At 51.4% G+C, this 13,828-nt stretch overlaps 1 protein-coding gene across 1 annotated transcript; it reads left to right on the top strand.

Moving 5' to 3' along the window:
• Positions 1-690: 690 nt before the first annotated feature.
• Positions 691-13,825, top strand: acsbg2 (acyl-CoA synthetase bubblegum family member 2; the record flags this gene model as incomplete). The annotated part of the gene is made up of 14 exons (XM_060066320.1): positions 691-940; positions 4,264-4,399; positions 4,715-4,806; positions 6,173-6,444; positions 8,029-8,117; positions 8,363-8,483; positions 8,732-8,812; positions 9,061-9,210; positions 9,619-9,795; positions 10,389-10,570; positions 10,800-11,042; positions 11,511-11,728; positions 12,887-13,026; positions 13,451-13,825. Coding segments are annotated over exons 1-14 (2,283 nt in total), but the record flags the coding sequence as incomplete, so codon positions are not given.
• Positions 13,826-13,828: the final 3 nt, after the last annotated feature.

A 13,828-nucleotide genomic window follows, 5' to 3' on the forward strand; every position in this document is an offset into this window, starting at 1 on the left:
TGAGGTACAGATTTCAAATCATTCATCCATCATAAATAAAAACGGTCATGTTGTTGCATTCCCTTTTTATGTTAAATGTCTACAGTTTAATATCTTGAACTCCTGATTTGCATACCGTTGCGAACCAAGCCAGCGGCTCTTATAAAGACCTTGTGGACATTAAAGCCACGACCAGACTCGTTCTACTAAGTCTTCTAGTTTAGGCCACTAAAGGCATTAGCCAAGTGTCGTGGACCGCCGGAATACGTTGGTAGGACTGATGATGGCTGATGCATTGCAGCTTTGTTTTTGTCAGTAAGACTTTAATTTGGACTACCTTCGAGTCGACACTAAAATTGATTATTTGACCTCATCTCGGTGGCTAGATGCAGCCTATAAAAGGCTTGTAACCCAGTCGTTATGCTTCATACTGGTGCGTTTGTCTTGTAATTACTCAACCATCAGACCCACATCAGCGTCGGTCGTGACGAAGTGTGCAGCGCACGTCTGTGCAGTGATGGTGGATGGAGTAGTCGGGGTCGGGGACGAGCACGTATGCTGCCAGATGCGTATGCGCGGGCTCTACCCCTGATCGTGTTTTAGCTTGCATACCCTTATATGGAGGACGACCCTGTGGTGTGAGCACATCCAACCAATCGGGTGTCTGTGGAATGTCTCTCGGGTGGGGGGGAGAAGTGGTAGGGAGGCTGGCCCTGGGTGGGGCTTCAGAGGAGGAACCAGACCGACCAGCCGGGCTTGAGGATGTGGACCTGGGGCTTCAGAGGAGGAACCAGACCGACCAGCCTGAAGATGAATGATGTTCCACAGTGTAGACGTAGTGTCGATGTTAGCGTATCCCTCTCCTAGCGGCCGGATCCATAGCAGGAGCCTACCGGGGCAGAAAGACCTTCAATAAACTGGACCAGATTATTCTTCAGACTTACACACTCAACAATGCAATGTAAGTACATTATTAAACATATATGCTGGTAGATAAAGCTCTTATTATTAGTCACATACACGCTGGACTGGTACATCCAGATCTTCAGCTGACGGGCTGACGGCTCTGGCCAGTATCGGATGGGCTTGAAAACGGGATTGGAGTCAAACGACACGTCTGCTCCATGATATTGAGGTTTAACGTACTCGATTTATGATCTCATGTGTTATTAAAGTATACCAGTGGATTCAATCATCAGACTCAGCGCACCGTAATGAGTCTGTCGCATGCGGTGTTGGTTCCCAGGGTGGAGCCGGCCAGCCCTAGAGATGTAGAGGTGAAGATGTAGAGGTGTAAAGGAGTAGATATGTAAAGGAGTAGATATGTAGATGTAGAGATGTAGAGGTGTAGATGTAGAGGTGTAAATATAGAGGTAGGTAGGTGTAGAGATGAAGAGGTGTGGTGTAAAGGTGTAGGTGTAGAGGTGTCACAAGAGAAGTGAAGGTTAATGTTTGGTGAGAACCTGAGGGTTATCGCACCCTGTGCTGGTAATGGGGTTCTTATATCTCTACAAGTAGTACCAGAAGCCTTCCCAGCCTGAGACTGGGTCTCACAGTCTCCTGGAGCTGGACTCTTCATGATAACAATGCTGTATAACAACATCAGTATTCTAACTCGGACGGCACAGAAACGGGTTTGGGGTCCGGCGCTGGGGGACGAGGGACAGGCACATGGAACTGTTGAGCGCCGTTTGGGGGTATTTACATGTTGGGGTGTGGTGATACTGTGATCGGGAGCAATACATTTCCTTACTCCAGGACAGATCCTGGTTTGGGTGGAGGGGTGTGTTGAGGGAGGGATGGTGGAGGCAGTGAGGGTCGTACGCACAACATTATAAGAACATGACCAACATAACCACTGAGCTCCGTGCTCTAGAAAAGAGCCTTCCAAAGCGGCTCCTGTTCTGCTTGGGTCATGAGCTCATTCAGTGGCCATTTGCTGTTTCATTTTCAACGCTTCGGCAAAGCTACCACTGGACCCCCATGGGGGCGGGGGAATACAGGAAGAACAGCTTTCCGGTTTCTCTGAGCAGTAGGCTGCCTTTGCAGTCATAATGGTCAGAGACTTGAGGATCCTAGAGCCTTAAAGACCATGTCAGCAGCACAAAGCTTCTTCAGTAACATGTGATGAACATATCTATCTGGTATTTCTGATACGGCTATGGTGGCCTTGATCTGCACTCTGCTTGGACATTAAGGGGCCTTCACAACATAAACATAAATCAGAGCCATGCCCCTGACCCTATGGTCATGTGGTCTGGCTGGTCATGTGACCTTAGAACCTGGCCTCAGAAAATAAATAACAGGGAGAGACCAGAGAGATGCGTCATGTGTGTTTTGTTAGCCAGTAATAGTAATTATTTACTATAGTAACCTGATGTTCTGCCACATAGCAACCTCTGCAATGTCTATGCAAGCAGCGCTGTCTCACTCTGTGTAACCGACTTGAGACCTTTCTAGACATCGTGAGGCGGCGATCTTGAGGCTTAGTTTACCTCACAAGTTTCTCTAGAACAGCAGTCCCTCACAAACCTTCTCAGCCTCAGCAACCTCCACCCTGAGAGCACCGAGCGCTGAGGGCTCCGTCAGTGTGACTGACTGCAGCTGCTGCTGCTGGGAGAAAGCAGAAGGGACATAAAATGGCTGCCTTGTTAGCGATGTGCGATAAGATCCCATGTGGATGCCATGCTGTTGGCGAGGGAGTGACGGGAGCTGCAGTTTTATCAAGGTTAGGGGTCTGGGTAGGAAGACCCCCAAACAGCTGTCCTTCAGAAGACTTCCCTTTGCCTGCTGTAAGCTGCCAGTGTTTTACAGTGTTTTACAACTTTCGGTATGTACCCAGTGACCACTTTATCAGGTAACCCTACCTGCTGGTTTGTGCAAATATAGAATCATTGGCAGCAACTCAATGTATGAAAAATATCACTCTGGCCAAGAAATGAGATCCAGCGACTCAGAATGGTTGTGGTGCGGTCCAAGAGGTCAACTGCCTCAAACTTGATCTCACGATAGACATGTGTTCATGCACAACCACAACAATCTCCAGAGTGGAATGACACGGGACGAATGGAAAGAGAGCAGCAGCTGTGTGGGCAGAAGGCCTGGTTGAGGAGAGGTCAGAGGAGAACAACCCCCTGGTTCAGAGGAAGGTGGCTCCCCAAGCAGTGATGTGTGACGCCAGCTCTGGAGAGCCTCTCCCTACGTACAGCCTCTCAAGCCGATAGAGCCCTTTCATTGGCTGGTGGGGGAACGTGAGGCTAAGCAGGAGTGTAGCGGCAAATGCAAGCTGTCATTACCACATGGAGCAGAACCTCTATGGAAGGGTTCATCTGCTTCAGTCCATGCGGTGTAGAACAGAAGCTGCTCTGGGGGCCGACCTAGTATCAGAAGGGAATCTCTTCTTATATTTTCAAGGTAGATGACAGTGTGTCTTATTTCCTCGATCCCCCCAACCGCCATATCAACCAGGTTGTTGTTTTGGGAAGTACGTGGTTCTATTTCCCCTCAGCCGGTTGTGACTGCTGAGCCATGATAGGCTACCGCCACAATGGGTGGACAGGACGCCTGGTATGTGTTTTAGATAAACAGTCCAACAGCAGCCCGGCCTGAGCCCTATGGACGGGGGGGGGGGGGTTAACGACCGGGGCCAGGGTGGACCACAGCTGTGCTGTGAGCTCGTGGTTTGGGGAGGATTCCTGTGAGCTGTTCTGATAAGAACGCCCCGACAGTGAATACGTGTTTATGTTGTACTAATGGAAGGCTCTGTAATCCTGTTAGCTCTATTAATGATATCGGTCGTCAAGAAAGTGGTGGATGTGGCTGATGTGTTTCATGTAGTGAATCATCACTATCACATCATGGGAGGAATAGAAGAGCTATCCCTCTGTAGCACTCGATAGGTGGAGGAGTCTGTCTGAGTGGACACTAGAGCTCCAAGGAGCAGCATCACCGTGCTGTGCTCCGCTCCCCAGGCCCGGCCCTCCCCTCCCCTCCCCTGTGACCTGCCCATCACGGCCCTGCTGTCAGTGTTGTGCCGGACCGTCTGTTGATCACATGATGGGTGGTGGACGAGAAACTCTGGGGCGGACTGCATTTCGCAAGGCAGGGTTGTCTTCCAAGCCTGTGTGCAAACCTTATATCCATATCGATATCTATAAATATCTATTTATCTCTGTAATCTTGCTGACACACACACAGACTGGTATGGGAGGAGCGTATCCTGTGTTGGTGAATGTTGGTTTGTGTTGGCCGTTGTTGACCCGCTGATGTTTCCTCCTGACCTAGTGACCGTGTGCGAGCCCGCTGGTACGTCCTCGGCTGCGGCCATGGACCCCGCCCAGCAGGCCGGCCCCCAGCAGGGCTCCTGTAAGGCCCCGGAGTCTGGGGCTTCTCGGGACGACCTCACAACAGACACCAACAAGTAGGAGACCCTAACGCAATACTGCAATACTAAGTAACAATACAAACTAATACTAAGTAACAATGCTACAATACTAAGTAACAATACAACTAACATTGCTACAACGCTTACTAACAATACTACTATACTAAGCAGCAGTACTAACCAATAATACTACAATATTAACTAACAAAACTAACTAACAATACTACAATACTAATTAATAAAACTACAATACTAACTAACAATACTACAATACTTACTCACAATAGTACAATACTAGCTGTGTGTGTGTGTGTGTGTGTGTGTGTGTGTGTGTGTGTGTCCTCCCTTTAGTGAATCCTCCGAGGAGGAATCGGCAGGAGACAGGGAAGAACAGATCAGAGATGGTAAAGACATCGTCATTACCACCTCCAACACAGAAAGAGGTCAGTGGTGAATAACCACACACACACACACACACACACACACACACACACACACACACACACACACACACACACACACACACACACACACACACACACACACACACACACACACACACACACACACACACACACACACGAGCTGGCATATATACTTGAACGAGGAATTTGGAGGGTAAAATGTGCTTTTCTGTTATTGTTTCTACTTGATTTTGAAATCCAGAATAACTATTACAAAGACAACTAGTGGCCTGGTTAAAGCCAACTAGTGGCCTGGGTTAAAGCCAACTAGTGGCCTGTGTTAAAGCCAACTAGTGGCCTGTGTTAAAGCCAACTAGTGGCCTGTGTTAAAGCCAACTAGTGACCTGGGTTAAAGCCAACTAGTGGCCTGGTTTAAGCATCACATCAGTTGAACCTTTCCTGACTCCTTGAGGGTTAGCGGAAGCCAGCAAAAATTCCACTCGGCTGCCAGTAAAATATCCTCTTCCTGACTTCCCAGAAACGAGCCGAGTTTCTGGCCAACCTCCCCAACCCTAACCCTAACCCTAACCCTAACCCTAGTGTCACACATCTACCAAGATGAAAATAACTAGTAATAGATAACAGGAGTGTGTGTCCACACTCTCATTAATCCTGGGGCGATGGCGATGCTGCTTTTGGTTATATATTCAACCCGTATGTTTTTTTAAAGTAAACAGCATTAAGACAGAGACAGCCCCAACACTAATCTAAGCCTCAATATGTGTAAAATGTTGGCTATACTTCATATTTCTTCTTCTTCTTTCCTGTCTGCATTTTTTATGGTGTTCACATCCAACTATGGGTGACGATAGCGTCCGAATGCTTTGACTAAAGCTCCACGCTAGTAGAACGGTAAAACCTCTACCCTATGGCTAACTAGCTCAGCTGTACAGGCAGTCCAAGTGGGTTTTCTGAGCACTAGTTTATAACCTAGTTATCGCTAGTTGATAACCCAAAGTGAGCAGCAGCTTGATTGTAAACATCAACGTGTGTGGAGGGTGGCCCTTCTTAACGCCTCCTGAGTGAACCCGCCTCATTGGTCCTCCTGAGGGAACCCGCCTCATTGGTCCTCCTGAGGGAACCCGCCTCATTGGTCCTCCTGAGGGAACCCGCCTCATTGGTCCTCCTGAGGGAACCCGCCTCATTGGTCCTCCTGAGGGAACCCGCCTCCTTGGTCCTCCTGAGTGAACCCGCCTCATTGGTCCTCCTGAGGGAACCCGCCTCCTTGGTCCTCCTGAGTGAACCCGCCTCATTGGTCCTCCTGAGGGAACCCGCCTCATTGGTCCTCCTGAGGGAACCCGCCTCATTGGTCCTCCTGAGTGAACCCGCCCCCTGTCCTCCTCAGCGACCACGCGGCGCCCGGACTCCCTCTCGGTGGTGGCGGCGGGAGGCTCCGCCCTCTGGACCTGCCAGCGTGACGGCGAGGTGACGCTGAGGACGGGCGAGTCCGGCATGGCCGCCGAGACGCCGCTCACCGTCAACCAGATGTTCGCCGCCTCCGTGGAGCGTTTCTCCGACCTCATGGCGCTCAGCTGGAAGGAGGGCGAGCAGCGGCAGAGCCTCACCTGGAGGGAGTACTACCAGAGCTGCCGCACGGCCGCCCGCGCCTTCCTCAAGGTACGGCCCCGTCCAACCAGGCCCCAGGACGCACACACTGCTACCGGGGGGGGCCAGAGTGGGGGGGGGCAGGGGAGGGGGGGCCAGGGGGGGGGGCAGGGGAGGGGGGGCAGGGGAGGGGGGGCCAGGGGGGGGGGGGGGGGCAGGGGGGGGGGGGCCCAGGGGAGGATGGGGAGGATGGGGTGGACCTCTCTCTTGGACCTGAAGCAGCGTCTATCTTCCAGATGGAAAGGGGAACTGGGTTATCTTTGGACTCAGCAGGGAGTGGAGTAGAAGCAATACTTTTGTAAAGAAACATTCTCCACATTTTACCTAGTGCAACGTTTGCCACGCCTTTACTCTGGTCTTGCATATCGTAGTCAGCTTGATGCAATCCACTTCATATCGTAGTCAGCTTGATACAATCCACTTCATATCGTAGTCAGCTGGAAACAATCCACTTCATATCGTAGTCAGCTTGATACAATCCACTTCATATCGTAGTCAGCTTGATACAATCCACTTCATATCGTAGTCAGCTTAATACAATCCACTTCATATCGTAGTCAGCTTGATACAATCCACTTCATATCGTAGTCAGCTGGAAACAATCCACTTCATATCGTAGTCAGCTTGATACAATCCACTTCATATCGTAGTCAGCTTGATACAATCCACTTCATATCGTAGTCAGCTTAATACAATCCACTTCATATCGTAGTCAGCTTGATACAATCCACTTCATATCGTAGTCAGCTGGAAACAATCCACTTCATATCGTAGTCAGCTTGATACAATCCACTTCATATCGTAGTCAGCTTGATACAATCCACTTCATATCGTAGTCAGCTTGATACAATCCACTTCATATCGTAGTCAGCTTAATACAATCCACTTCATATCGTAGTCAGCTTGATACAATCCACTTCATATCGTAGTCAGCTTGATACAATCCACTTCATATCGTAGTCAGCTTGATACAATCCACTTCATATCGTAGTCAGCTTGATACAATCCACTTCATATCGTAGTCAGCTTGATACAATCCACTTCATATCGTAGTCAGCTTGATACAATCCACTTCATATCGTAGTCAGCTTGATACAATCCACTTCATATCGTAGTCAGCTTGATACAATCCACTTCATATCGTAGTCAGCTTGATACAATCCACTTCATATCGTAGTCAGCTTGATACAATCCACTTCATATCGTAGTCAGCTTGATACAATCCACTTCATATCGTAGTCAGCTGGAAACAATCCACTTCTGTAAGTGGTGTACATCAGCCTCGCTGATACGCATGACGCAGGACTGGCCCATGACTCCAAGCAGACAAACAGACAGACAAGGCAGACAAACACACAAACACACAGCTGTTTGTTCACAAACAACCAAAATCCCCTGGAGCTGGGCAGGGCTCCACCCTGGCTCTGTCCGACCGCAGGCCGCTGGTTCGGCTGAGGTTCTACTCGGCCTTTAACGATCACTGCAGGGTGTGGGGTTTGCCTGATGTCACATTCAGCCTACTATACTCTACTGTACTATACTACTGTACTGAGGATGACAGAGGGTATTCTGGGTAATGATGTTCTCGTCTCTTAGCTTGGCCTGGAGCGTTACCACGGCGTTGGCATCCTGGGCTTCAACTCCGCTGAGTGGTTCATCGCTGACATCGGGGCCATTTTGGCAGGGTGAGTGTCTTCTTGTTGTGTGTGTGTGTTGTGTGCGTGTGGTTCCTGTCCAGCCTCCCATTGGTCGTCTGATCCTCCCTGATGACCCTCTCTGCCGCACTCCGTTCCCGTCGGGGCAGTCACATCAGCCGTCACGTCGGGACCAGAAGTCATTCTGTTGTGGAGCTGAAGCTGGGACGTACAAAGCCACAGGAATCATCCGTTGATAGTTATCCTACATTGATGTGTGTGTGTGTTTCTCGTAGTGGCTTCGGCGTTGGCATCTACACCACCAACTCGGCCGAGGCCTGCCAGTACGTGGCGGACAACTGCAAGGCCAACGTCATCGTGGTGGAGAACAACAAACAGCTGCAGAAGATCTTACAGGTGAGCAAAGAATCTCTGGTGTCCGTGTTCAGGTATTTGTGTGTGTGTGTGTGCGTGTGTGTGTGTGTGTTACCTAGGTTTCATACTAACCTAGATAATCAATCTTGCAGGCAGTTTGACAACTTCAATCACACACACAATGTGGGGGCGGGGCCAAAGCCTCACAGGACGGACCACATTCTTGCCTCAAAGTGCCACTCATGAATTTATCTTTAGGGTTCAGTTTCGGTTTGTGTCTGCTCTCCCAGGTCCAGGATCAGCTGCCCCACCTTAAGGCCATCGTCCAATACAAAGACGAGCTCAAGGAGAAGAGGCCAAACATGTACACGGTAAAGGCTGTGTGGCTGTACATACCTCCACAACTCTGCATACAGCATGCTCAATAGTTATTCAGTGTGTGGACATACCACATCTTGTTTCCTGAATGATTTAGTTTCCGTTGATTATACTGCTTTCTTTATCCCAGATTAGAGGATTAGATCAAATGTAATGACTTAAATGTCTCTAAATGCCCGCATCTTCCTCTTGTTCGGTAGTCTTCCTAGAGACTGTACTGATGGTTGTCTGGTTCTTTCAGTGGGCAGAGTTCATGGCCCTGGGCCGCGATGAGCCCGACACTCTGCTAGACAGCATCATCTCCAGTCAGAAGCCCAACCAGTGCTGCACCCTCATCTACACCTCGGGAACCACGGGCCAGCCCAAAGGAGTCATGCTGAGCCACGATAACGTGAGTAGACCCAGCGCATCCCCAAGGTCCTCCTCAGGCTAACCTAGCCCTTAACCTAGCCCTTAACCTAGCCCTTAACCTAGCCCTTAACCTAGCCCAACGTAAGCCGGGGTTGGCTTGCTGTAAATGAACATGTCTCACTGCCACCGGGGTCACAGTCTGACTTGTCTGGGAGCCCTTAAGGGTCATTGTCTTGTAACATGCGACAGACCATAATTCATCTGAAACATCCTCACCTATAGCACACACCTGCAGCTACTGAAACCGGTTCTCCTGTCCCTGTAGGGGGCCGCAGGGATCCAGGAATGGGTGTGGAAGGGTGAGGAACGAGTCGTGTGTTAGTGACTAGATTGAGACACATGAACCCATGCTCTCTCTCTCTCTCTCTCTCTCTCTCTCTCTCCACAGCTCACCTGGACGGCGGGTGCCACCTGCCGCCACGTGGGCCTGACGGACGCCACCCGGTCCCAGGAGGTGGTGGTCAGCTACCTGCCCCTCAGCCACATCGCCGCCCAGATGGTGGACATCTGGGTCACCATGAAGGTGGGCGGGGCCACCTACTTCGCCCAGCCGGATGCCCTGAAGGTGAGGCGGCCGTCGTGGACCGTGGTCATCCATGTGTCGGGACACCGGTTGGAAGGACCGTGGTGGCTTCTCCGTTGGGTCTGATCGCTCACCGTCATCGCTCAACTTCCTGCCAGTCCTTTAAAGATAGGAGATGAAGTTTAAGGAACCCCCACAGGAGGGGACGTTGAGCAACCGTTTGTATGTCAGACCTCATGCTGGGTCCTCCCAGAGGTCACCACCAGGATCAGTCTGCTCGGTCTGGGAGCTTCTGCACCAATAGGGATCGGTCTGGGAGCTTCTGCACCAATAGGGATCGGTCTGGGAGCTTCTGCACCAATAGGGATCGGTCTGGGAGCTTCTGCACCAATAGGGATCGGTCTGGGAGCTTCTGCACCACATCCCAGGCTGGACGTCCTCCTCTGTTGTCTGGTGAAACTCTGGTTAAACACGTTGCGCTCAACGTGGCAGAGAGCCAGCGGGGGTCTGTACCGGGGGTCTGTACCGGGGGTCTGTAACGGGGGTCTGTAACGGGGGTCTGTTACGGGGGTCTGTAACGGGGGTCTGTAACGGGGGTCTGTAACGGGGGTCTGTAACGGGGGTCTTCTCTCCAGGGCTCGCTGGTGCTCACCCTGAAGGAGGTGCGACCCACGGCCTTCATGGGCGTGCCGCGTGTCTGGGAGAAGATGCAGGAGAAGATGAAGTCGGTCGGGGCCAAGTCGTCCACCCTGACGCGGAAGGTCGCGTCCTGGGCCAAGGAGGTGGGCCTGCAGACCAACCTCAGCAAGATGAACCAGTACGTACCGGCCCCTGGGGACTCTAACACGTTACCGTCCTCTTGAATTAAGATCACAGACTCCTAAACTACCACACACACGTCCATGTGTATTTAATTTGAAAGAGCTTTCTGGTACAGTTTAGGAGTCTGGTACAGGAGCAAACAAGAAGGATCCACTCAACCTTGTTATTATGTGATGGGGTTGGACCATCCCATAATAACCCTGATATGACCCTCACCCTGTCAGGACCGGAGCAGCCGGCCGTTCTCCACTCAACTACCGGCTGGCCAAGAAGCTGGTGTTCAAGAAGGTGCGCAAGGCGCTGGGCCTGGACCGCTGCCTGCGCTGCTACACGGGGGCGGCGCCCATCACCAAGGACACGCTGCAGTTCTTCCTCAGCCTGGACGTGCCGCTCTACGAGCTGTACGGCATGAGCGAGAGCTCGGGCCCGCACAGCATCTCTCTGCCCGGCGCCTTCCGGCTCACCAGGTCTCAACACACGCTCTAGCTCTCGCTCTAGCTCTCGCTCTAGCTCTTTCGGGCTCTCTCCATCCCTCTCTTTCTCTATTCCCTCTCTCCCCCCCCCCCCTCTCTCTTTCCGTTTCTCAGTCATTTCTTTGAGGTTCCAAAATGGATCTTTAGGCCAAAAGGTCAAATCTCTCTGCTGTTGGCTGCTGGCCGGTTCTAATATAGGAGCCTGTCTCCTTCCTTCTCTCTCTATCCTGTCTCTCTCTCTCTGCTTCTTTCTCTCTTCCTGTGAGCTATGAGGACCCCTAGTGAACAGAGATATACTGCATCTCCCCCGGCCTTGTCTCCACAGTGATGTAGACTGCAGCGGCATTAGATGGGGTGGAAATACTTTATTAACAAAATTCACATCACACCTCTCCCTGCCTCCCTCCCCCCCTCCCTACCTGCCTCCCTCCCCCCCTCCCTACCTCCCTCCCTCCCTCCCAGCTGTGGGAAGGAGATTGAAGGCTGCAAAACGAAGATCCACAACCCGGACTTGGAGGGCATCGGGGAGATCTGCTTCTGGGGGCGCCACCTCTTCATGGGGTACCTGAACCAGTACGAGCGCACGGAGGAGGCGCTGGACGCAGAGGGCTGGCTGCACTCGGGCGACCTGGGGAAGCACGACGACAACGACTTCCTCTTCATCACCGGGCGCATCAAAGGTAACGGAGCAGCCAATAGGAGGCGAGCTCAGGCAGTTTGATTTCCTGGAGGCGGGGTCTGTGAGTGCGTAGGAGACGCCCAGCGAACACAAACTCTATTAGATAATTAAGGATAAATGTACCCTATAACCATCCTGGACACCAGTGGTTATGGGTTAGAAGGTGGGGTTAGAAGTTAGGGTTATGCGGTGGGGTTTTATGGTGGGGTTAGATGTGGAGTTAGTTGTTGGGGTTAGATGTTAGTTATATGTTATTATACAGTTAGATGTTAGGATTAGATGTTACGGTTAGAAGATGGGGTTATATGATGGGGTTAGATGTTAGGGTTAGACCTTAGGGTTAGATGTTACAGTTAGATGTTAGGTTATATGATGGGGTTAGATGTTAGGGTTAGATGATGGGGTTAGATTATACAGTTAGATGTTAGGGTTAGATGTTACGGTTAGAAGATGGGGTTAGATGATGGGGTTAGATATTAGGGTTAGATGATGGGGTAAGATGTTACAGTTAGATGTTAGGTTATATGATGGGGTTAGATGTTAGGGTTAGATGATGGGGTTAGATTATACAGTTAGATGTTAGGGTTAGATGTTACGGTTAGAAGATGGGGTTAGATGATGGGGTTAGATATTAGGGTTAGATGATGGGGTAAGATGTTACAGTTAGATGTTATGTTATATGATGGGGTTAGATGATGGGGTTAGATGATGGGGTTAGATGATGGGGTTAGATGTTGGGGTTAGATGATGGGGTTAGAGGATGGGGTTAGATGTTGGGGTTAGATGATGGGGTTAGATGTTGGGGTTAGATGATGGGGTTAGATGATGGGGTTAGATGATGGGGTTAGATGATGGGGTTAGATGATGGGGTTAGATGATGGGGTTAGATGTTGGGGTTAGATGATGGGGTTAGATGATGGGGTTAGATGTTGGGGTTAGATGTTGGGGTTAGATGATGGGGTTAGATGTTGGGGTTAGATGATGGGGTTAGATGTTGGGGTTAGATGATGGGGTTAGATGATGGGGTTAGATGATGGGGTTAGATGTTGGGGTTAGATGATGGGGTTAGATGATGGGGTTAGATGTTGGGGTTAGATGTTGGGGTTAGATGATGGGGTTAGATGTTGGGTATGTGACGCTGGGACGTCCTGTGGTGCAGAGCTCATCATCACGGCCGGAGGGGAGAACATCCCCCCCGTTCCCATCGAGGACGCGGTGAAGGAGACGGTGCCGCTGGTCAGCAACGCGATGCTGATCGGAGACAAGAGGAAGTTCCTGTCGATGCTGCTCACTGTCAAGGTAACGAGACCCGCCTCTTTACCTTCTACTGCCAAGTGGGCCAAAACCCTTCATGATCCATGATCCATACTTCTTCACCACAGCCATGTAAAGGAAAACACCACAAATTAAATCATTGTAAACACTGACACCTGGTGGACAATATGGGAACTTAGTATCTGTTGAACAGAACCTTAATCAATCTGTCAGCGTTGCTTTTGGCAAAGTGGTCGACCCGTGATGGGAGGAGAGCCGGTGGTCCTCCATGACTGATACCTGGAGGGATGAGGGCCTAGCCGGTGGTCCTCCAGGACTGATACCTGGAGGGATGAGGGCCTAGCCGGTGGTCCTCCAGGACTGATACCTGGAGGGATGAGGGCCTAGCCCGTGTCCTCCAGACACCAGGACTCTGACCTGTCTATCTGGTACGTCTGCCCCTGCTCAGGGCCAGCTGAACGAGGAGACGGGCGTGCCGACCGACGAGCTGACGGCGGAGGCCGTGGAGGTGTGTCAGCGGCTGGGCAGCTCCGCCACGCGGGTGTCCGAGGTATGCGGCGGGCGCGACCGCGCCGTGCACGCCGCCATTCAGGAGGGCATCAACCGCGTCAACGAGCGCGCCGCCTCCAACGCCCAGCGGGTCCAGAAGTGGGTGGTGCTCGACCGAGACTTCTCCATCATCGGGGGCGAGCTCGGTGAGTCGGTGGGGGCGGGGCTAGGAAAAAACGTAACGACCTCTGACCCTGGCTCTGCTCGGGTGACTCCTCCTCTCTGGGTCAGTCCACTCTTTGGGGACAGGGGAGTCTCTGGGTCAGTCAACTCCGCT

The sequence above is a fragment of the Gadus macrocephalus genome, chromosome 12, assembly GCF_031168955.1.
Source record: "Gadus macrocephalus chromosome 12, ASM3116895v1".
Lineage (NCBI taxonomy): Eukaryota > Metazoa > Chordata > Actinopteri > Gadiformes > Gadidae > Gadus > Gadus macrocephalus.